Source organism: Salvelinus fontinalis, chromosome 3 (assembly GCF_029448725.1).
Source record: "Salvelinus fontinalis isolate EN_2023a chromosome 3, ASM2944872v1, whole genome shotgun sequence".
NCBI lineage: Eukaryota > Metazoa > Chordata > Actinopteri > Salmoniformes > Salmonidae > Salvelinus > Salvelinus fontinalis.
The window spans coordinates 5,994,383-6,019,609 of record NC_074667.1 but is presented as its reverse complement, the minus strand read 5'-3'; the positions used below and the strand labels follow the sequence as shown (position 1 = coordinate 6,019,609).

Sequence of the window (25,227 nt, the reverse complement as noted above, 5' to 3'; positions counted from 1 at the left end):
GCATTCTGTTGCTGGGGCGAGGTGGGAGAGTATGGCAGCGTGGTTGCTGTCACAGTGGGATGAAGGATGGGGGGGCTCACGACTTAGGGGAGCTATGACAACACAATTGGGTGTTGTAGGGAAGCCAATAGTTGGCTTATTATTTAATGGCCATGTTTCTATGAAGTTTCTGTCGCTCACATAACAGAACTAAATTACTTATTGCAATGAACGTCTCACTGAATGGACTGACTGTCAATGAAGCCTGACCTGCAGATGGACACTGGGTATTTGATTATGTATTTTGACTGACATCTGCACATGTGCTCATAACAGTCTCACTCTCTCCATCTCTCTCTCTCTCTCTCTCTCTCTCTCTCTCTCTCTCTCTCTCTCTCTCTCTCTCTCTCTCTCTCTCTCTCTCTCTCTCTCTCTATTCCTCTCTCTCCCCTCTCCCATCCCTCCCTCTCTATAAATCTCTCTCTACTTCTCTCTCCCCCCTCTCCCTGCTAGATGTCCAACAAGCGCAGCAACAGCTTCCGGCGGGCCATCCTCCAGGGAAGTCGTCAGTTGAAAGGGGCCGGGGCCCTGGGGGAGGAGGTGGGTCTGGGTTTGTCCCAGAGGCTGGTGAGGCACATCGCCTACGAGACCCTGCCCCGGGAGATCGACAGGAAGTGGTACTTCGACAGCTACACCTGCTGCCCACCACCCTGGCTCATCCTGGCTATCACCATCGCTGAGGTAACGTTCCGCTCTTGGATGGGTAAATCGTCAATTCTACTTCAGTCAAATTTCCCTTAGTCATGCATGAATGTCAATGGGAGACGAAGTGAATATTCAACTGAAGTGTAAAGTTAGAGGGCCTCCCGGGTGGCGCAGTGGTCTAGGGCACTGCATCGCAGTACTAACTGCGCCACCAGAGTCTCTGGGTTCGCCCCCAGGCTCTGTCGCAGCCGGCCGCGACCGGGAGGTCCGTGGGGCGACGCACAATTGGGCCAGCGTCGTCCGGGTTAGGAAGGGTTTGGCCGGTAGGGATTTCCTTGTCTCATCGCGCTCCAGCGACTCCTGTGGCGGGCTGGGCGCAGTACGCGCTAACCAAGGGGGGCCAGGTGCACGGTGTTTCCTCCGACACATTGGTGCGGCTGGCTTCCGGGTTGGAGGCGCGCTGTGTTAAAGAAGCAGTGCGGCTTGGTTGGGTTGTGCTTCGGAGGACGCATAGCTTTCGACCTTCGTCTCTCCCGAGCCCGTACGGGAGTTGTAGCGATGAGACAAGATAGTAATTACTAGCGATTGGATACCACGAAAATTGGGGAGAAAAGGGGATAAAATTAAAATAAAAAAAATTTAAATAAAAAAGAAGTGTAAAGTTAGGACGTGCACCTGAGAGATTTAGGGCGTAGGTTCTTCAAGCATCTCTGATGAGGGTTTGATGCTATAAAGTATTGGTTTTGATAACAAAGAGAACCCTATCGTTCAACTTCTGTTTTCAAGACAGGGTGAATTGCCTTTTGTACAGTTGGTCTTTCTTTTCTTCTAACTTGGTAGGACTGAGAGATAGCAACAGTATCATTTATCTTTTGCCCTTGGCTTCAACTCTCCATCGAGATAAGCCTTTGAAATCAGTCTAGACTACTGTGAAACTCTACATTCTTCATGGAGACAGCCTAAATATCTCTGTGAAAACTAAAACGTATCTCTTAGCCTAGTACCCAGGCTAGATCTGATATTCCTCAACGATAACTTCCACTCCCGTCCTCTAGGTGGCAGTGTTCATGTACTATGGCCTGCAGTTGGACCGCTGGGTGCTGCAGGTGTCCAGTCCCCACTTCCTGAGGGGCCCACTGCCATACCACCCCCAGCTACGGATTCAGGCCTGGAGATACCTCAGCTACGCCTTCATGCACGCAGGGTGGGTACCTAGCTTGGCTCGGGGAGGGTAAGACTATGCCCTCCTATAATCAGACTATGTTCAAATATACATACTTGCATACTACTTAGTATTTGGTGATGTATTGACCGTGCATGTTAATGCTAAGTATGAATATTGGGACGGTCTGATCAAATCAAATCAAATGTATTTATAAAGCCCTTCTTACATCAGCTGATATCTCAAAGTGCTGTACAGAAACTCAGCCTAAAACCCCAAACAACAAGCAATGCAGGTGTAGAAGCAAGGTGGCTAGGAAAAACTCCCTAGAAAGGTCAGAACCTAGGAAGAAACCTAGATAGGATCCAGGCTATGAGGGGTGACCAGTCCTCTTCTGGCTGTGCCGGGTGGAGATTATAACAGAACATGGCCAAGATGTTCGAATGTTCATAGATGACCAGCAGGGTCAAATAATAATAATCACAGTGGTTGTCGAGGGTGCAACAGGTCAGCACCTCAGGAGTAAATGTCAGTTGGCTTTTCATAGCCGATCATTCAGAGTATCTCTACCGCTCCTGCTGTCTCTAGAGAGTTGAAAACAGCAGGTCTGGGACAGGTAGCATGTCCGGTGAACAGGTCAGGGTTCCATAGCCGCAGGCAGAACAGTTGAAACTGGAGCAGCAGCACAGCCAGGTGGACTGGGGACAGCAAGGAGTCATCAGGCCAGGTAGTCATGAGGCATGGTCCTAGGGCTCAGGTCCTCCGAGAGAGAGAGAGAAAGAAAGAAAGAAAGAGAGAGAGAGAATTAGAGAAAGCACTCTTAAATTCACACAGGACACCGGATAAGACAGGAGAAATACTCCAGATATAACAGACTGACCCTAGCCCTCCGACACATAAACTACTGCAGCATAAATACTGGAGACTGAGACAGGAGGGGTCGGGAGACACTGTGACCCCATCCGACGGTACTCCCGGACAGGGCCAAACATACGGGATATAACCCCACCCACTTTGCCAAAGCACAGCCCCCACACCACTAGAGGATATCTTCAACCACCAACTTACCATCCTGAGACAAGGCTGAGTATAGCCCACAAAGATCTCCGCACCTTTGCCCCAGTCTGAGGTCTTGAGCGCTCTGAAGCAGGTTTTCATCAAGGATCTCTCTGTACTTTGCTCTGTTCATCTTTCCCTTGATCCTGACAAGTCTCCCAGTCCGTGCCGCTGAAAAACATCCCCACAGCATGATGCTGCCACCACCATGCTTCATCGTAGGGATGGTGCCAGGTTTCCTCCAGACGTGATGCTTGGCATTCAGGCCAAAGAGTTCAATCTTGGTTTCATCAGACCAGAGAATCTTGTTTCCCATAGTCTGAAAGTCCTTTAGGTGCCTTTTGGCAAACTCCAAGAGGGCTGTCATGTGCCATTTACTGAGGAATGGCTTCTGTCTGGCCACTCTACCATAAAGGCCTGATTGGTGGATTGCTGCAGAGATGGTTGTCCTCCACAGAAGAACTCTAGAGCTCTGGTTCTTGGTCACCTCCCTGACCAATGCCCTTCTCCCTTCATTGCTCAGTTTGGCCGGGAGGCCAGCTCTAGGAAGAGTCTTGGTGCTTCCAAACTTCTTCCATATAAGAATGATGGAGTCCACTGTGTTCTTGGGGAACGTCAACGCTGCAGAAATGTTTTGGTACCTTTCCCCAGATCTGTGCCTTGTAGAAACATCTCAAGGATGATCAATGGAAAAAGGATGCACCTGAGCTCTATTTCGAGTCTCATAGCAAATGGTCTGAATACTTATGTAAATAAGGTATTTCTGTTTTTTATGTTTAATACATTTGCAAAAATGTTTTTGCTTTGTCATTATGGGGTATTGTGTGTAGATGAATGAGGGGAAAAAATATTTAATCAATTTTAGATTAAGGTTGTAACGTAACAAAATGTGGGAAAAGTGAAGGAGTCTGATTACTTTCCGAATGCACTGTACATACATTGTCATATCTACTCTATGGCTCTGTAGAGCAGTGTTTCTCAATCTATTCCTGGATGTGTGTGTGTCATGATATCACTTAAGTATCAGCTGTCTCCTTTCCAAATGATTATGCTCCCATGATCATACCCTGATGAAGACAGCTTGTCTGTCGAAACCTTGGATATTAGGTTATTAAATTATTGCACCTGAGCTCCTAGTGTACGGCTCTACTTTTTAAGCGTTTTACTCCCCTAGCCAGCACCTCGCCTAAATAGGTGTACGTTTCTTTCACCTCTAGATTATGCTCCCACACACACCACATCGGCCTCCTCATGAGAGCACATGGTCGTGGCAAGCCATCCATTATTAAACACACACACGCACACAGCTCTGAGAGAGGCGGAGGCTGCTGGGAATTTAACCAAATATCTAATGTCACAAAGCTCTGGCTCTCTATCAGCAGTGTGTGTAGGAGAGGTCATTCAGTGTTGTGACTGCCACACACACACACACAGAATCCACTCACGTGTCCTTTATGCCCACAGGGCCTGTACTCAGCACTGACACGTGGGTGCCACAGCAGAATCCAAAACACATAAGTTCCCCTAGTTCTCCCTCTCTCTCTCCCAGCTTAGTGGACATACTTTAACCATCTCATTTATACCATGGCGACGATAGCATGCCAAAACCAGGCCCCCCAAAAAACAGTGTGTGTCAGCCTTAGATATTATGAACACATTGGTTTAAAACCCCTACAGCGGATGTATCCATAGAAACAAATCCCCAAACAGAATAAAAGCTATGAGTTGTTTTGTTGAAGCAGACAAGAGCCCTCATGCTGTAGTGAGAGAATGAGACAATCATTCTAGTTGACAATGAGACAAGGCCGATATTGATTGGCTTGTGGAGAAGCAAGGCCCTGTCCAAATACAGAAGGACGTTCCACTGGAGATTAAAAGGACTATTCATTTTCCAGCGCTAACCAGTCCCAGAGGGATGCTTCCGCGCACACACACACACACACACACACACACACACACACACACACACACACACACACACACACACACACACACACACACACACACACACACACACACACACACACACACACACACACACACACACACACACACACACACACACACACACACACACACACACGTTCCTATGAGAAGACATCCCGTTGTCTCATAACAATGGCACAGACAAATACATGGCTCACTGTCATTCTCTAGACAACCACAAAGGAAAACAAAGAACGCAATGCTGTTTTCACTGAGCTGCTGTACAGTACACTCAATGCCAGCTTAAAGGCGGGAAAATAAGCCAAATCCTGCTTTTATGTTGATGGAAACACAAGGAGTTAAGCAGCCAAAACGTGGTCAAACAGAGGGGCGGTTCAAAGCATAAGTGGCTGGGAAACGGCTTAGTCTTTGGTCAATGGTAACCTACTAAAGTTGTCCTAGACCCCCTAAAAACAATTACTAAAATAATACAAATGAAACAAGTTGTCCTAGACCTACCAGACAGAGCAGCTAGTTCCTACCTGTAAGGGTTAGTGGAGTGTTGTCCTGTGCTGTTTCTGGGCTGATACGTGCATTCTGTTTGTGTTGTTGTCGATTGGAAGCAGTGTTGTTGACCCCAGTGAAGGGATTACTTTGTGGAGGGGTGTAATATGTCGGACTTATCACAGTCAGACAGGTCACTACACGGCCGGTCAGATAGATAGATGGAGAGGAGGGACACTGCCAAAGCCCGTTAGGGATCCTGCATCATCGTTGCAGGATCTCAGCCAATGATGACGACGCATCAAATGTGTCAACTGCCAGCACATGGCAGCAGGAGCCAAGCAATGCTGGATCAATACTGAGACATCATCTACAAAAGGTTTACAGGAGGTTTATTGGTGTGTTCTCGGAATGTTGATGCACTAACACTAGAGCCAAAACCAGTGGATAGCACAGCTGCAATACAGTTGGCCTAGTGCGGATGTTGTAGTAAAGCCTACATGCTAACCTCTTTCCCTCCAGAAGCATATTATCCCCAGTCACCATTGGTCCTTAGTCATGTGTTGTTGTTGATAATGGCGGTATGAGCTGCTTCCTAGAGCTACTGTAAGTCCCCCCAGGAGAGACTATTACAGTATGTTCACTGGATAATCAATCTATGTTAAATGTCTTACATGCTCTGTGGGCACGATTATCTTTCAGCAACACATTGCCATCCCTCCATCCATCCCTCCCTCCCTCCCTCCCTCCATCCATCCATCACTTTCTACGCCCATCGAGTTGGGCTAATTTAATGACAACGAATTTAGTCTGGTGCTCATTGAGCGAGAGGTTACTGATATAGATTCAATTACTTTATGTCACTTACTCTCCTACAAACAGATTCTAAAAGCTATACAGGCATCCAATATAGGGACTTAAAAAAAAATGTCCGGCCCGTATTCATTGAACATCTCAGAGTAGGAATGCTGATCTTGGATCAGTTTGACCTTTTAGATCATAATTCATGAGATTCCATGAACAGGGGGACCTGATCCTAGATCAGGATTGAAACATTGCTCTACAGATGAAATAGATAATAGGACCATAAACTGTATATGAGTGTGGATGCGTCCTGTCCTCTAACTGACGGTTGTGTGTTGTGACCCAGCAGGATAGAACACCTGGGTCTGAACATGGCCATGCAGCTGCTGGTGGGAGTCCCTCTTGAGATGGTCCATGGAGCGCTGAGGATAGGACTGGTCTACGTGTGTGGTGTACTGGCAGGTGAGTACTGGACTAGGGTACACACACACGTGGCGCAGGTGCACACACACACACACACACACACACACACACACACACACACACACACACACTCACTCACTCACTCACTCACTCACTCACTCACTCACTCACTCACTCACTCACTCACTCACTCACTCACTCACTCACTCAACCCCCTGCTATCAGGCTTCACCCCACTGTGTTTTGATAACAGTCATTCAGAAAACACGTATGTCTGGGACAGATGGGCTTGTGTTCTGACAGGCTTTCTTGCTGAGCATCAATGTTCCCCCACCTGTCCAGAACAACAGAGAGAGCGGGAAGTGAATCATCTTAAAACACACTCCAGAGAGAGAGAGAGCGAGAATGGGGGAGCGAGAGCGTGAAGGAGGGATTGAGGGAGGGAGAGGGAGAGAGGGAGGGAGGGAGGTAAAGGAGAGAACGCAAGGGAGAGAGGGAGAAAGAGAGAGGGAGGGAGAGAGAGAGAGAGAGGGAGGGAGAGAGAGAGAGAGAGAGGGAGGGAGAGAGAGAGAGAGACTTGTCCATGTTCCATAGGAAGTCCATGAATATTGAGAGAGGGGAAGAGGACCAAGCCTCCTGGGATGTTATGCATCAGAGAGGGGAAGAGGACCAAGCCTCCTGGGATGTTATGCATCAGAGAGGGGAAGAGGACCAAGCCTCCTGGGATGTTATGCATCAGAGAGGGGAAGAGGACCAAGCCTCCTGGGATGTTATGCATCAGAGAGAGGAAGAGGACCAAGCCTCCTGGGATGTTATGCATCAGAGAGAGGAAGAGGACCAAGCCTCCTGGGATGTTATGCATCAGAGAGGGGAAGAGGACCAAGCCTACTGGGATGTTATGCATCAGAGAGAGGAAGAGGACCAAGCCTCCTGGGATGTTATGCATCAGAGAGAGGAAGAGGACCAAGCCTCCTGGGATGTTATGCATCAGAGAGAGGAAGAGGACCAAGCCTACTGGGATGTTATGCATCAAAGAGAGGAAGAGGACCAAGTCTCCTAGGATGTTATGCATTAGAGAGGGGAAGAGGACCAAGCCTACTGGGATGTTATGCATTAGAGAGGGGAAGAGGACCAAGCCTCCTGGGATGTTATGCATTAGAGAGAGGAAGAGGACCAAGTCTCCTGGGATGTTATGCATCAGAGAGGGGAAGAGGACCAAGCCTCCTGGGATGTTATGCATCAGAGAGAGGAAGAGGACCAAGCCTCCTGGGATGTTATGCATCAGAGAGAGGAAGAGGACCAAGCCTCCTGGGATGTTATGCATCAGAGAGAGGAAGAGGACCAAGCCTCCTGGGATGTTATGCATTAGAGAGAGGAAGAGGACCAAGCCTCCTGGGATGTTATGCATCAGAGAGAGGAAGAGGACCAAGTCTCCTGGGATGTTATGCATCAGAGAGAGGAAGAGGACCAAGTCTCCTGGGATGTTATGCATCAGAGAGAGGAAGAGGACCAAGCCTCCTGGGATGTTATGCATCAGAGAGAGGAAGAGGACCAAGTCTCCTGGGATGTTATGCATCAGAGAGAGGAAGAGGCTTTGAAGGCAAATGTCATCGCTAGCTCCCTAGTGACATTAGTTGCTAATGTCATTTGAGCGCCCAGGGCTCCTCTCTCCCCTCTCTCCCTCTGCCCCTCTCCCTCCTCTCTCCCTTCTCCCCCCTGGCCCAGGCCCAGCCAGGGGGGAGTACTTGGCTCAGTATGGCTCAGTGCTCACTAGATTACCATGTGACCATGGGGTATGTTCTACACTGCCTGCTCATCATGCAGTGTACATGAGGAGTGGAGCGATAATCCAGCTTTAGCTTGAATTACCTCTGGAGCCAAACAAACATTATCAGGGATTTCTGCCTGCTGCCCTCTGGAAACTAAATGCCCAGGAAACATTCAGAGTGGAAATATTTGGATGAAAATTGTTGATATTTAGCAAGGATATAACAGCCCTGTGGGTGGGTGGGAATAAACTGTAGAAGGGCAGGGGATTGCCAGCAGAGAGTGTAATTTTGTATCTTTATTTAACGAGGCAAGTCAATTACGAGCAAATTCTTATTTACAATGACGGCCTAACCCGGACAGCGCTGGGCCAATTGTGCGCCGCACTATGGAACTCCCTATCACGGCCGGTTGTGATACAGCCCGGGATTGAACCAGGGTCTGCAGTGACACCTCTAGCACTGAGATGCAGTGCCTTAGGCCGCTGTGCCACTAGGGAGCCCTATTCCGTGTGTGTGTGTAAAGTTTGTGTGTGTGTTTATTTTACATCGACGTGTGTATTGGTGGAGATAAATATTGTATATACTGTATGTATGAGGTTTTATATCTGGTTGTGTATGAAGATGGCTGTGTACACAGAAGCCTTTTGGCCCCAGCTGTGGTGGTCTGTAGCTAAAAAAATACACACACACACACACACACACACACACACACACACACACACACACACACACACACACGGTGGTGATACTGAGAGGGCCACTGTCCCCACGGGAACCTGCTGGTTAATTAGATATCGACCCACTGGACGGAGGTGTGTGTGTGTGTGTGTGTGTGTGTGTGTGTGTGTGTGTGTGTGTGTGTGTGTGTGTGTGTGTGTGTGTGTGTGTGTGTGTGTGTGTGTGTGTGTGTGTGTGTGTGTGTGTGTGTGTGTAGGGAGGTTGTCTTCTGTGTTGTTTTGTCTGGGATAATGTTGTTATGGTGGAGAGAAGTGCTTAGCTGTACCAACAAGCTCAGGGTCAGAGGTCAAAAGGGTCTCAGGTGTCCAATACTCAATATGGGCTTTTAAGGCTGTAATACAAATCAAATCAAATGTTATTTGTCACATGCCCCGAATACAACAGGTGTAGACCTTACAGTGAAATGCTTACTTACAAGCCCCTAACCAACAATGCAGTTTTAAGAAAATACCTAAAAAAATTATAAATAAAAGTAACAAAAAATTTAAGAGCAGCTGTAAAATAACACTAGTGAGACTATATACAGGGGGTACCGGTAAAGAGTCAATGTGTGGAGGCACCGATTAGTCGAGGTAATTGAGGTAATATGTAGATAAAGTTATTAAAGTGACTATGCATAGATAATAAACAGAGAGCAGCAGCAGCGTAAAAGAGGGGGGGGGGGGGGGGCAATGCAAATAGTCAGTTAGAGAGACTCATGATCGAACGCAGGCACAAACAACAAAAACACATGTTTTACTATACTTGTTGGGACCTAAAATTGATTTCCATTCAAAATCCTATTTTCCTTAACCCCTAACTCTAACTCCTAACCCTTACCCTAATTTATACCATACCCTAAACCTAACACCTAAGCCTAAAATATTTTTGTCCTCGTGGGGGCCGGCGAAATGTCCCCTTGTTTTACTACGCTTGTGGGGACTTTGGGGGATTTCCTGTATCCACTCTACCTGTCTCTGATGATGAGTAGCACTGATGCTGTGTAGATAATGTGGCCAAACGTAGTATTCCCTCATTGGCAGCAGGATTCATCTCTGTGTCCTAGTTTGGAAGTTTAACCAACAAACAAGATAGATGACACGTCAGTTTCTCACCCAACAACTGACCCAGAGGGCCTCCAGAGAGACTACAAAGGGAAGGAAGTCCTTTAGTGGGTGTGGGGGTTGTTACAGTGATAAAACAATCATATTAACAGAGATAATTGTGGTAATAATGGTCTTCCTATCTGTCTACACACACACACCTTGAGCAGAGGAACCAGGGTGGTGTGTGTTGTCTAACAGGTGTGTGTGTGTGTGTCTCTCTGTGTGTGTGTGTGTGTGTGTGTGTGTGTGTGTGTGTGTGTGTGTGTGTGTGTGTGTATTTCTCTCTTTCTCGCTATCTGTGTGTGTGTGTGTGTGTGTGTGTGTGTGTGTGTGTATTTCTCTCTTTCTCGCTATCTGTGTGTGTGTGTGTGTGTGTGTGTGTGTGTGTGTGTGTGTGTGTGTGTGTGTGTGTGTGTGTCTCAGGAAACATGTAATCATCTGCTTAGATCTCCATTCAGTGATTGATGCTTAAATACATTTTAATTACACACACATCACCTCTGCTTTGATCTAAATGACACCTGGTAACAGCCTACTCCAGGAGGAGCACTAACTACTACAAATAGTTCAGGTATTTCAGAAAACAGTACATTCATACTTTTTAATTGATGATGTGATGTACCCGGTAAACTTCTAAGTGATGATGTAGTGGCTGCTTGGTCTCAGTGTGTGTGTGTCTTCAGTGAAAAAGGTAGATCCGATTTGTCCTTCATCTCCCTCAAATCACTGACAGAAAGGAACCGTTGTCAATGTGGGAATGGGGCTTCTGGTGTGTGTGTGTGTGTGTACATATGTACATGCATGTGTATTTGTATGACCTCACATATGTAGTGGGGTAAAGTACTTAATTAAAAATACTTTAAAGTACTACTTAAGTTGTTTTTGGGGGTGTATTTGTACTTTAATATTTATATTTTTAGAATGTACTTTTTACTCCATACATTTTATCTGACACCCAACAGTCACATTTTGAATGATTAGCAGGACAGGAAAATGGTCCAATTCTCCCACTTATCAAGAGAACGTCCCTGGTCGTCCCTACTGTTTCTGGTCTGGCGGACTCACACATGCTTCATTTGTAAATGATGGCTGAGTGTTGGAGTGTGTTCCTGGCTATCCATAAATTACAAAACCAAGAAAATTGTGCCGTCTAGTTAGCTTAGTATAAGGAATGTGAAATGATTTATACGTTTACTTCTGATACTTAAGTATATATTTAACAATTACATTTACTTTTGACACTTAAGTATATTTAAAATCAAATACTTTTAGACTTTTACTCAAGTAGTATTTTACTTGATGACTTTTACTTTTACTCAAGTATGAAAATGTGGTACTTTTTCCACCACTGCATATGTGTGTGTGGCTGGGCTCACCCCTGGCTGTTTTTCCACCACTGCATATGTGTGTGTGGCTGGGCTCACCCCTGGCTGTTTTTCCACCACTGCATATGTGTGTGTGGCTGGGCTCACCCCTGGCTGTTTTTCCACCACTGCATATGTGTGTGTGGCTGGGCTCACCCCTGGCTGTTTTTCCACCACTGCATATGTGTGTGTGGCTGGGCTCACCCCTGGCTGTTTTTCCACCACTGCATATGTGTGTGTGGCTGGGCTCACCCCTGGCTGTTTTTCCACCACTGCATATGTGTGTGTGGCTGGGCTCACCCCTGGCTGTTTTTCCACCACTGCATATGTGTGTGTGGCTGGGCTCACCCCTGGCTGTTTTTCCACCACTGCATATGTGTGTGTGGTTGGGCTCACCCCTGGCTGTTTTTCCACCACTGCATATGTGTGTGTGGCTGGGCTCACCCCTGGCTGTTTTTCCACCACTGCATATATGTGTGTGGCTGGGCTCACCCCTGGCTGTTTTTCCACCACTGCATATGTGTGTGTGGCTGGGCTCACCCCTGGCTGTTTTTCCACCACTGCATATGTGTGTGTGGCTGGGCTCACCCCTGGCTGTTTTTCCAGAAATAGCAGCCTGATTTTGATGACTTATTATCGTATGGTGATTTAACCTTTTACTGCAGTGGGCTAAATCAGAGTCACACAGAGTGATTCTTGGTAGTCTTAAACAAATCTACTTTGAAATAAAAGTATACACCTCACACACATGGTTATGGGCTTAAAAAAGAGGACACCTGTACCATGTCAGATATAGAGTTGATTGTATTACATTTTGAGTTTGCATCCCAATAGTACACTTTATATACGTCGCAGAAGACTGAAATATAACAAAACTGTTTGAAATAGAAACACCGGATTTTCGGTGGGATTTTTGAAATAATGTTGATTAATTATGAAAAATATGAATAACATTCCACCCATGAGGCCACTAGGTCATTTGACTGCAGGATAGGGCTACTGCTGTGAAGCTCCCATAGAGCGGACTCTTCATGACAGCAGCCACACACACACACACACACACACACACACACACACACACACACACACACACACACACACACACACACACACACACACACACACACACACACACACACACACACACACACACACACACACACTGGAGATCATTCACCACCCCACATGTTCCCCAGTGCTGCGTAGGCAGGTGCGTCTCATGTAGTTATCATCCATAATTCAAGCAAGCCAGCCAATGGACGCAGAGCTAAGGAGTGGGGAGAATACACCCCTGGGGTATAGTGTGTGTGGGTCGGTGGGCGAGCGTGCGTGCGTGTACACTTGTGTTTGTGTGTGTGTCTGCGCACACATGCCTGCATATAGAGTGTGTCAGAACTCCTTTGTCCACACACCTTCCTAGGGAACACTAGGGACTCTCTCTCTATGTGTAATTCAATACTCCCCCTCAGCAAGCAGTTCTCTATTGCTCCGGTTGTGTATGTTGCTCTGGTTGTGTCTGTTGCTCTGGTTGTGTCTGTTGCTCTGGTTGTGTCTGTTGCTCTGGTTGTGTCTGTTGCTCTGGTTGTGTCTGTTGCTCTGGTTGTGTCTGTTGCTCTGGTTGTGCCTGTTGCTCTGGTTGTGTCTGTTGCTCTGGTTGTATTACACCAATTTTCACTGGGTATTCAATCTTTCACTTGCCCCATATTCACTCCTATCAATGCCTGATTGACTCTTCTGTGAATGGGGTGAATTGGTGCCACGATGGTACCAGTGGTAAGCCCTATTCAGTGTGTCGTGTCTTTGGCTATGCCGGATTAAGTGATATGACATGCTATTCTATAAAATCCTTTCTCCGTAATTAATATTACCTGATTGAGATAATCATGTAAATGTAATTAACTAGAGAGTCGGGGCACCACGAAAGAATATTTATAGAGCTGTTATCTTCTGAATAAACTCTTAAAGACCTAGTAATATTTTACATCAATAACAGTCAATATTAATCATCACCTTATTTCAGTCTCATCTGAAAGTTGTAAATTCTTGGTTATCTTCACGAACCCTGGCTAACAAGTTGAATCAGCAATACAAAATTGGGTTTAATTATTTATTTACTAAATACCTAACTAGTCACACTGAATTACATATACACAGAATGAATTATACCTTGATTACAAATTACGTCATAAAGGAAAAAGTCCCTAGCGGGCGGAACAGATATGACAGCTGGTTACGCAAAATAAAAGGGGCTGGGTTTGAGTGAAAGAGCGGAAAGACTGAGGAACAAAGGGAGAAGCTGTGCTTTCATAAATACAGTATCTTATGCATTCTAAATTACCGCCCATTTGGAAAAGGAAAATGCAACAAATATTTACTCTGAGATGCGCTTCGGTAGGTTGGTGGTAGATGGAAGGCCGTGTTGCCCAACCTTTGTCCTTTGAAGAATGTCTCTGCTGATAAATTGGATACGTTGTAGTAACGTCGTTGTGTGGTAGACGGGATACTCTGTTCTTTCCTAATTTACGCTTGCAGCTGCTGTTGCTAGCTCAACATCTAGGAGGTATCACTTCTGTAGTGAAGAAGAGTTCAAAGTTCATACCATTCGCAACCAAAGCTCACGCTGATGTTGGTTTAGTTCTGTAGTTGACAGGTTAGTCCTTTTAACGTATGGACCGTCGTCCTCACATCCTCGGAACAGGAGGTTATATTTTCGTCAAGGGCTTATATAGTGGAGGGAGAAAAGGGGTGTGTTTCATAATTTACAACCTATGTCTCTTCACGTGGGCGGGCCACTGAGTTGGGCCTAATTCACTCATGAAAACCCAATTCTCACATTTTAGAAGCTAAAATCACATTTCATCCCATCGCAAATAATTTCATATTCAAATATTTAAATTGAACAACAATTCCATGTGAATCCGATAACTCTGATGTGTAGACTTTCCACTGTAGAGTTTGTCATTCTATCATTGATGAGAATGTCTCAGATGACAACCGAACTGACATCATATTCATTAAGTACCACCGCATATGTTCAATTGGTCGGATTACCAGAATATAGTTAATTTCCCCCCACCTTCTGATGTTCCCAGAATCTCTATGTTAACCAAGGGGTTTTCTAATGTCACATCAGTAGGGTAGAGAGAGGAAAAGGGGGGGGAAGAGGTATTTATGACTGTCATAAACCTACCCCCAGGCCAACGTCATGACAAGTGTAACACCAAGAGTCTACTAACAGACCGTGTTGATACGTATTATTCTTAAAATTATCAATGGTTACTCATTGACCAATGTAAGCCTCTGTTTTTGCTTCAATACAGCGACAAAAAACATCAGGAGTGACTGCGTTCATATACAGTATCTACTATTTCTACCTGTGAATGTTATTTATTTGAAGCTGCTCATTGAATCAATTATCATTATTCGAAGCTGCTCTGAGATACATAATAACGATGGATATGAATTGACATATTCAATATGAATTGCCCTATTGATACAGTGAATGTCACGATCGTCTTGACTTTGTAGAGAGGACCAAAACGCAGCGTGTGAGAAATACGTTCTTCTTTTATTTGAGAAGAGCAACGAACAAAACAAAGCAACAAACTGACGACCGTGAAGCTATATAAACAGAAATGGTGCTGACACTGACCACTACACACTGACATAGACAATTACCCACAACAGCTAAAGCCTATGGCTGCCTTAAATATGGCTCCCAATCAGAGACAACAATAACCAGCTGTCTCTAATTGAGAACCAATTCAGGCAACCAAAGACTTTCCTAGACACCTACACTGAACACTAAACCATCTACTCTACTTAACCCCCTAAACCATACAACACCCTAGACAATACAAAAAACACACAAAGACAACACACCCCAACTCACGCCCTGACCAACTAAATAAATAAAAGAAAAAGGAACAATAGGTCAGGAACGTGACAGTGAATATGAAGGTGATTGATTATTTGATTGATTCTAACCTCTGACCTCTGACCCCGGCAGGCTCCCTTGCCGTCTCTGTCACTGATATGACTGCTCCGGTGGTGGGGTCGTCAGGAGGAGTCTACGCCCTGGTCTCAGCACACCTGGCCAACGTCGTCATGGTAAGGATGTGTGTGTGTGTGTGTGCGCGGGCGCGCCTGTGTCAGAGCAGCCCTTTTGTCGTGAGATGACTATCATGCTCAGACATACATCATGTGGCATCAAAGCAGGGCATTTTGGGGCCCAGCAGGTGCTCTGTCAGTCTATGGATTCCATACATTCCTGCCTTTCAGCTTTCCCATTTACAAAGAGTGGAAGGGTGTGTCGACTATCTAGTGTTGAAAGTGTGTGTGTGTGTGTGTGTGTTGCACGTGAGTGTCTGTGCACTGCGTAGTGTTAAAGAGTGTAATTAGATAATTGTCATATAACTTGATTTTCTCCCATTCTGAGGCTGCATGTAAATTCACCTTTGACCTTAGCTGTGCTCTGATTGGTTCAATCCATGCATACTACCCTACAAGGTTATAACCTTAGAAGCAGGGGCCATAAGGCCATACTGCTGTCTATATAATTGGACGATCCCTGTCATCGAATATTTACACCAGTGGGCCCTTTACAATCATCGGTGGTGCTTCCTCCTCTCAGACAAATTTGATTTCCTACAACAGCAAGAAAAGGGAGAAGGTCAAGGGTCATCACATGATGTCTTTATTGGCTCTGAAAGCTATCATGGAAGGGGAAAGATATGTTATTGTTGTAATCTATGTGTCACTCTGAATGTTGACAGTTCTGTAAGTCGCTTTGGATATAGTAAGTGTCTGTTACATTACTATCTTATGTAGGAAATGAAAGATGCTTAGTGTCATGGATTGTAGTATCATTATTAATAGGGCCAGGAGTTTTTCCTGGTCAGGTAACATGGTCGGGGACAAACCCAGGTCCATGTTATCTAACATGGGAAAACTCCTGGCCTGAATCATAAACCCTTTATCTTGCACTCTCTCTCACTCCTTTTCTCATCAACTCACTCTGCTCCTCTCTCCCCAGAACTGGTCGGGTATGAAATGTCAGTTTAAGCTGTTTCGGATGGCCATGGCTCTGGTCTGCAGTAAGTTTTTCTAAACTCTGAAGTTTCTCTATATTAACATCCTATCTGAGATACCCCAGTCAGTCCCTACACCACTGTGTGACTAGCCACAGCCTGCAGGTAACCAAAACCAACACGCAGTTCATTTGGATCATTAAAAAACAAAGTCGCTAGAGGGAACTCCGGTCTTGCGTACTGTTACAACAACCTTGCTCTTGACCTAGTTAGTACCGTGGTGGATGTAGGTTTGGAGACAGGAAGGGCCCTGTGGCTAGCAATAGAAGCTTAGAAAGAACATACCCACTCGCAAGATTAATGTGAGCAACAAGGACGGGTTTGTTGTGGTCTTAACCTTTATAGTACATAACCAACTTCTTATTTTTCACTTTAGTATAAGCATACACTTACAATTTGGCAAGCTACCATGATTTGTAAGAGATAAACATAGCAGTATTTACAATAATTATTTTTTTTTAAATAACAATATCACTTGTTCACTATGGAAACAGGACTATTACCAGCATTATGGTAACACTTCTCTCTCCACCCCCGTCAGTGAGTGTGGAGTTTGGCCGTGCCGTGTGGCTGCGGTTCTACCCGCCGGCCTTCCCGCCCTGCCCCAACCCCAGCTTTGTGGCCCACCTGGGGGGTGTGATGGTGGGGCTCACCCTGGGGGTTGTAGTCCTCCAGAACTACGAGCAGCGTCTCCAAGAGCAGTCTCTATTCTGGATTTTTTTCTCTGTCTACTTACTCTTTGTCCTCTGTGCTGTCTTCTGGAACGTCTTCGCCTACAGCCTGCTGGACGTCCGGCTCCCCCCCACGCTGTGAGCTCCAGAGGTGGCTACATGAGCTGCACCCCCCCCCCCCCCCCTACAGCCTGCTGGACGTCCGGCTCCCCCCCACGCTGTGAGCTCCAGAGGTGGCTACATGAGCTGCACCCCCCCCCTACAGCCTGCTGGACGTCCGGCTCCCCCCCACGCTGTGAGCTCCAGAGGTGGCTACATGAGCTGCAGAGTACTGTATGGAACAGAGTATGGCGGCATCTCCTCTTAAACCCAATGGTGCCTATAACTGTAAGAAAGAGGTTAATATGACAGCTAGCTTCAATAAAGGACAATTTCATAGGGTTGGAGATTGTGATGATACACATGTCTTCAATCTGTCATACTATAGTACTGTTATCTGAAATGAAGCTATGAAATGTTCCACTGTTGACATGTTACACTGTACTGAGTATCTGATGTGACATGGGTTTGTTCCAACTTCCTGATTTTTGTCTGGTTACCAGACTGTTTATACATTCAACGATGCTACATGTACATTGTTGCCTTTCACAATATGTCTGGCAGGACAAATGGCTAAAGCAGAATGAGATGGGTACTCAAGCTAGATATTTGCAGGGTGAATTGGCTTACGTTTTTGTTGTTGCCTTTGGTGTGTCTTGCTCTAAGTCTTAACTGTGTCAAGCACTCTGGTCACCTCAAAGCAGTGTGTGTGCGCGTGTGTTTGTGTGAGAGAGAGAGAGTTCTCACCTATACAGTATGGCATGCACAGTATTGGAGGAGTGGACAGTATTGGAGGAGTGGACAGTACTGGAGGAGTGGACAGTATTGGAGGAGTGGACAGTATTGGAGGAGTGGACAGTACTGGAGGAGTGGACAGTACTGGAGGAGTGGACAGTATTGGAGGAGTGGACAGTATTGGAGGAGTGGACAGTATTGGAGGAGTGGACAGTATTGGAGGAGTGGACAGTACTGGAGGAGTGGACAGTATTGGAGGAGTGGACAGTACTGGAGGAGTGGACAGTATTGGAGGAGTGGACAGTACTGGAGGAGTGGACAGTACTGGAGGAGTGGACAGTATTGGAGGAGTGGACAGTATTGGAGGAGTGGACAGTATTGGAGGAGTGGACAGTATTGGAGGAGTGGACAGTACTGGAGGAGTGGACAGTACTGGAGGAGTGGACAGTACTGGAGGAGTGGACAGTACTGGAGGAGTGGACAGTACTGGAGGAGTGGACAGTACTGGAGGAGTGGACAGTATTGGAGGAGTGGACAGTATTGGAGGAGTGGACAGTATTGGAGGAGTGGACAGTATTGGAGGAGTGGACAGTATTGGAGGAGTGGACAGTATTGGAGGAGTGGACAGTATTGGAGGAGTGGACAGTATTGGAGGAGTGGACAGTACTGGAGGAGTGGACAGTATTGGAGGAGTGGACAGTATTGGAGGAGTGGACAGTATTGGAGGAGTGGACAGTATTGGAGGAGTGGACAGTATTGGAGGAGTGGACAGTATTGGAGGAGTGGACAGTATTGGAGGAGTGGACAGTATTGGAGGAGTGGACAGTATTGGAGGAGTGGACAGTATTGGAGGAGTGGACAGTATTGGAGGAGTGGACAGTATTGGAGGAGTGGACAGTACTGGAGGAGTGGACAGTACTGGAGGAGTGGACAGTATTGGAGGAGTGGACAGTACTGGAGGAGTGGACAGTACTGGAGGAGTGGACAGTATTGGAGGAGTGGACAGTACTGGAGGAGTGGACAGTATTGGAGGAGTGGACAGTATTGGAGGAGTGGACAGTATTGGAGGAGTGGACAGTATTGGAGGAGTGGACAGTATTGGAGGAGTGGACAGTATTGGAGGAGTGGACAGTATTGGAGGAGTGGACAGTATTGGAGGAGTGGACAGTACTGGAGGAGTGGACAGTATTGGAGGAGTGGACAGTATTGGAGGAGTGGACAGTATTGGAGGAGTGGACAGTATTGGAGGAGTGGACAGTACTGGAGGAGTGGACAGTATTGGAGGAGTGGACAGTATTGGAGGAGTGGACAGTATTGGAGGAGTGGACAGTATTGGAGGAGTGGACAGTATTGGAGGAGTGGACAGTATTGGAGGAGTGGACAGTACTGGAGGAGTGGACAGTATTGGAGGAGTGGACAGTATTGGAGGAGAGGACAGTATTGGAGGAGTGGACAGTATTGGAGGAGTGGACAGTATTGGAGGAGTGGACAGTACTGGAGGAGTGGACAGTATTGGAGGAGTGGACAGTATTGGAGGAGTGGACAGTATTGGAGGAGTGGACAGTATTGGAGGAGTGGACAGTATTGGAGGAGTGGACAGTATTGGAGGAGTGGACAGTATTGGAGGAGTGGACAGTATTGGAGGAGTGGACAGTATTGGAGGAGTGGACAGTATTGGAGGAGTGGACAGTACTGGAGGAGTGGACAGTATTGGAGGAGTGGACAGTATTGGAGGAGTGGACAGTATTGGAGGAGTGGACAGTATTGGAGGAGTGGACAGTATTGGAGGAGTGGACAGTATTGGAGGAGTGGACAGTATTGGAGGAGTGGACAGTACTGGAGGAGTGGACAGTACTGGAGGAGTGGACAGTACTGGAGGAGTGGACAGTACTGGAGGAGTGGACAGTATTGGAGGAGTGGACAGTATTGGAGGAGTGGACAGTATTGGAGGAGTGGACAGTATTGGAGGAGTGGACAGTATTGGAGGAGTGGACAGTATTGGAGGAGTGGACAGTACTGGAGGAGTGGACAGTATTGGAGGAGTGGACAGTATTGGAGGAGAGGACAGTATTGGAGGAGTGGACAGTATTGGAGGAGTGGACAGTATTGGAGGAGTGGACAGTACTGGAGGAGTGGACAGTACTGGAGGAGTGGACAGTACTGGAGGAGTGGACAGTATTGGAGGAGTGGACAGTATTGGAGGAGTGGACAGTATTGGAGGAGTGGACAGTATTGGAGGAGTGGACAGTATTGGAGGAGTGGACAGTATTGGAGGAGTGGACAGTATTGGAGGAGTGGACAGTATTGGAGGAGTGGACACTATTGGAGGAGTGGACAGTATTGGAGGAGTGGACAGTATTGGAGGAGTGGACAGTATTGGAGGAGTGGACAGTACTGGAGGAGTGGACAGTACTGGAGGAGTGGACAGTATTGGAGGAGTGGACAGTATTGGAGGAGTGGACAGTATTGGAGGAGTGGACAGTATTGGAGGAGTGGACAGTATTGGAGGAGTGGACAGTATTGGAGGAGTGGACAGTATTGGAGGAGTGGACAGTATTGGAGGAGTGGACAGTATTGGAGGAGTGGACAGTATTGGAGGAGAGGACAGTATTGGAGGAGTGGACAGTATTGGAGGAGTGGACAGTATTGGAGGAGTGGACAGTATTGGAGGAGTGGACAGTATTGGAGGAGTGGACAGTATTGGAGGAGTGGACAGTACTGGAGGAGTGGACAGTACTGGAGGAGTGGACAGTACTGGAGGAGTGGACAGTATTGGAGGAGTGGACAGTATTGGAGGAGTGGACAGTATTGGAGGAGTGGACAGTATTGGAGGAGTGGACAGTATTGGAGGAGTGGACAGTATTGGAGGAGTGGACAGTATTGGAGGAGTGGACAGTATTGGAGGAGTGGACAGTATTGGAGGAGTGGACAGTATTGGAGGAGAGGACAGTATCATCCGGGTTACACTGACTTACATTATTTTGTTATGTGCAAATGGAAATGGAAGTTGAAACGAAGATATATGTGATTTTCAAACCCTCTGTGTTCCTGACTGTTGCCAAAACCATCCCTTAACTAATAGCATACAAAAGACAGAGCACTACAGAGAACATGTACTGTTTTATTAATAGGGGAATATGTTGCCTTTTGGGATGAGTACTGGTTGAGTTGAACGTCAGCATTCTCCCTCTAGCACAGACTTATTGATAGGTATTCAATATTTAACTCTGTTACAGACTGTGGAAATGGTGCTACATGTAAATAGGTCCCTCTCTCCAGAGTTAGCCTTCAGTTAGTACTGTACTGTCAATGCCCTTATTAAAGAGAACGCTAAGCCATGTTGTATTGGATGCTGTGTTTGCTTCATCAGGAGAACACGTCACATCTCAACCAGCCAAGGCTCAGATTAGCCTGGTCCCAGATCTGTTAGTGCTCTTACCAACTCCATTGCTGTCATTGTCAAGCCACAGATGTTTGGCATAACAATGAGTGACATGGAGTTGACATGGTACCAGGAACAGACGGGCACCCAGGCTAGCTCAAGAGTGTACTTTAACTTAACCTCACGTTATGCCGCTTCACACAAAATAAATAATAAGAAAGACTGTAAGTATTAACAAATGAATATGTTAACATACAATAGCTGGTTGTTGATTCTTGAATTGATCTACATTGTGATGTGTAAAATATCCTGTCTATTTAACATTTGTTGATTGTATATAATAAGGTTTATGGTACGGAACATGGTGGTAACTGACAATATTTTAACATGTGCATATTTTGTAGATTTGATATGCAAATACTGTACTGGAATACTTTAAACTGTTTTTATAATATAGAAACGTATTCTGATCTCTTGGTGTTATTTATGATAACAAGTGTTTGAAAGACCATTTTCATTCAATGCCTTTTGTTTTACCCCCCCCCCCCCCCCCCCCCCCCCGCACACACACACACATACAATAACCCTATTGCACAACTACCCCAGCCAGACAGTTCTTTAGCAACACATTTTAACTGAGATGACTGTTCAGCAAACTGATTGTCTAGAGTAGACTAAGGCCTCTTTCACATAAGCAATCCATGGAGACAACAAGGGGACCAATAGAGAAAAGGCCTCAGCGTTGTGAAGATATCTAAACAAACCCAAATGTGTCCTCGCTCCAAACATCATAGTGTCCAGACACACACAGCAGTCTTTCTCTGTGGTTAGGGATCACCCGACCCCCTGTAGTGCGAAGAGACCTCCTCGGACCAAAGCTCTTTCAGTCATAAAACCGGATTAACTTTCCAAATGGTGTTTGGCGAGAGCTCTAGCCTGAGTGGCCGAAGAGGCGTGGGAGAAAACAGTTGATGTCAAAGTAATCAATGAAATGCGTGAGAACATCAGTAATGGCTGATGATGTTGAAAAGGCTTTCGACCGACCGTCTTGAGTGGTGTTTTCTATTCAAAACATTGGAAGCATTCAACTTTCCAGCTAAAATAATACATTTCATAAAAATATTATATAAATATCCTAAAGCAAGAATATACACAAATAATACATTATCTGAATAAATTGCTTTAGAAAGGGGCACCGGACAGGGATGTCCTCTCTCCCCCCTCCTGTTTGCACTGGCAATTGAACCGCTTGCAGAAATAATTGGACAAGAGGACCCAAACATAACAGGTATCAGTATTGGTAAACATGAATATATACTAAACTTATTTGCCGACGATCTCCTGATATACCTGACTAATATTGAGTTTAATGCCCCCTTTGTTAAAAATATTTTTGGAATACTCTAAAAACTGAAATAATGGCAATAGGAAAAAATAAAAAGAATAACTCATGATCTACAGCAATCCGTTAAGTGGACAACAAAAAATATGAAATACTTAGGATGCTTAATAGGTTACGACAAAGAAAAAATACATAAAGATAACTTCATCTCATTGCTCAACAACTTGAAAGCAGATCTAATTAAATTGATCAATCTCCCCATAAATCTTACAGGTAGAATACACCTCTTTAGAATGCCATTGCTCCCAAAGTTTTTATATTTTGTTTCGGTAATATTAATTACCCCACAGATGACATTCTTAGTATACTTGGCCATAACATACTTTATATGAGCAAATAAAACTCATTAATTAAATAGGAAAGTTTTACATTTCCCTAAGTCTAAGGGTGGTTAGAGACAAAGTAGAGTCGCTCAAACACGAGACGTATGCGGCAGGGTCTACAGTCAATCACGGATTACAAAAAGAAAACCAGCCCCGTAGCGGACATCGATGTCTTGCTCCTAGACAAATTAAACAACTGCGGGCTTTGAGGACAATACAGTGCCACTGACATTTAAATGTGTTAACCCTCGCAAGGCTGCCGGCCCAGACAGCATCCCTAGCCACATCCTCAGAGCATGCGCAGACCAGCTGGCTGGTGTGTTTACGGACATATTCGCTCAATCCCTATCCCAGTCTGCTGTGCCTTCATGCTTCAGGATGGCCACCATTGTTCTTGTTCCCAATAAATCTAAGGTAACTGAACTAAATGACTATCGCCCCTTAGCACTCACTTCTGTCATCATGAAGTTCTTTGAGAGACTAGTCAAGGATCATATCACCTCCACCCTACCTGATACCCTAGACCCACTCCAATTTGCTTACCGCCCCAATAGGTCCACAGACGATCCAATCGCCATCACACTGCACTCATCCCTATCCCATCTGGACAAGAGGAATACCTATGCAAGAATGCTGTTCATCGACTACAGCTCAGCATTTAACACCATAGTACCTTCCAAAATCGTCATTAAGCTGGACGAGGTCCTGGACTTTCTGACGGGCCGCCCCAGATGATGAGGGTAGGAAACAACATCTCCATCCTGCTGATCCTCAACACTGGGGCCCCACAAGGGTGCGTTCTCAGCACTCTCCTGTACTCCCTGTTCACCCATGACTGCGTGGCCATGCACGCCTACAACTCAATCATCAAGTTTGCAGACGACACTACAGTGGTAGGTTTGATTACCAACAACGACGAGACAGCCTACAGGGAGGAGGTGAGGGCCCGTGGAGTGTGGTGTCAGGAAAATAACCTCTCACTCAACGTCAACAAAACAAAGGAGATGATTGTGGACTTCAGGAAACAGCAGAGGGAGCATCCCCCCATCCACATCGACGGGACAGTAGTGGAGAAGGTAGAAAGTTTTAAGTTCCTCGGCGTACACATCACGGACAAACTGAAATGGTCCACTCACACAGACAGCGTGGTGAAGAAGGCGCAACAGCGCCTCTTCAACCTCAGGAGGCTGAAGAAATGTGGCTTGACACCTAAAACACTCACAAACTTTTAGAAATGCAGAGAGCATCCTGTCGGGCTGTATCACCGCCTGGTATGGCAACTGCTCCGCCCACAACCGCAAGGCTCTCCAGAGGGTAGTGCGGTATGCACAACGCATCACCGGGGGCAAACTACCTGCCCTCCAGGACACCTACAGCACCCGATGGCACACGAAGGCCAAAAAGATCATCAAGGACAACAACCACCCGAGCCACTGCCTGTTCACCCCGCGAGGTCAGTACAGGTACATCAAAGCTGGGACCGAGAGACTGAAAAATAGCTTATATCTCAAGGCCATCAGACTGTTAAACAGCCATCACTAACGTAGAGTGGCTGCTGCCAACATACAGACTCAAATCTCTGGCCACTTCAATAAATGTAATATATGGATTCAATAAAGTCACTTTAAATAACACCACTTTAACAATGTCTACATATCCTCCATTATTCATCTCATGTGTATATACTGTATTCTTTACCATGCACCGCATCTTGCCTATGCCGCACGGCCATTGCTCATCCATGTACTTACAGTGGGGAGAACAAGTATTTGATACACTGCTGATTTGGCAGGTTTTCCTACTTACAAAGCATGTAGAGGTCTGTCATTTTTTATCATAGGTACACTTCAACTGTGAGAGACGGAATCTAAAACAAAAAAACAGAAAATCACATTGTATGATTTTTAAGTAATTAATTTGCATTTTATTGCATGACATAAGTATTTGATACATCAGAAAAGCAGAACTTAATATTTGGTACAGAAACCTTTGTTTGCAAGTACAGAGATC

At 45.9% G+C, this 25,227-nt stretch overlaps 1 protein-coding gene across 1 annotated transcript in view; it reads left to right on the top strand.

Annotated features, from left to right (window-relative positions):
- LOC129836675 (rhomboid-related protein 3-like) overlaps positions 1 to 17,470 on the top strand; it is a 50,623-nt gene extending 33,153 nt beyond the window's left edge. Inside the window, exons 4-9 of the mRNA XM_055902913.1 lie at positions 493 to 720; positions 1,740 to 1,888; positions 6,486 to 6,598; positions 15,525 to 15,625; positions 16,551 to 16,611; positions 17,147 to 17,470. Of these exons, the coding sequence (XP_055758888.1) occupies positions 493 to 720; positions 1,740 to 1,888; positions 6,486 to 6,598; positions 15,525 to 15,625; positions 16,551 to 16,611; positions 17,147 to 17,418 (924 nt within the window). The 3' untranslated portion in view covers positions 17,419 to 17,470. The remainder of the gene's footprint in view (positions 1 to 492; positions 721 to 1,739; positions 1,889 to 6,485; positions 6,599 to 15,524; positions 15,626 to 16,550; positions 16,612 to 17,146) is intronic.
- The last annotated feature ends 7,757 nt before the right edge of the window (positions 17,471 to 25,227 follow it).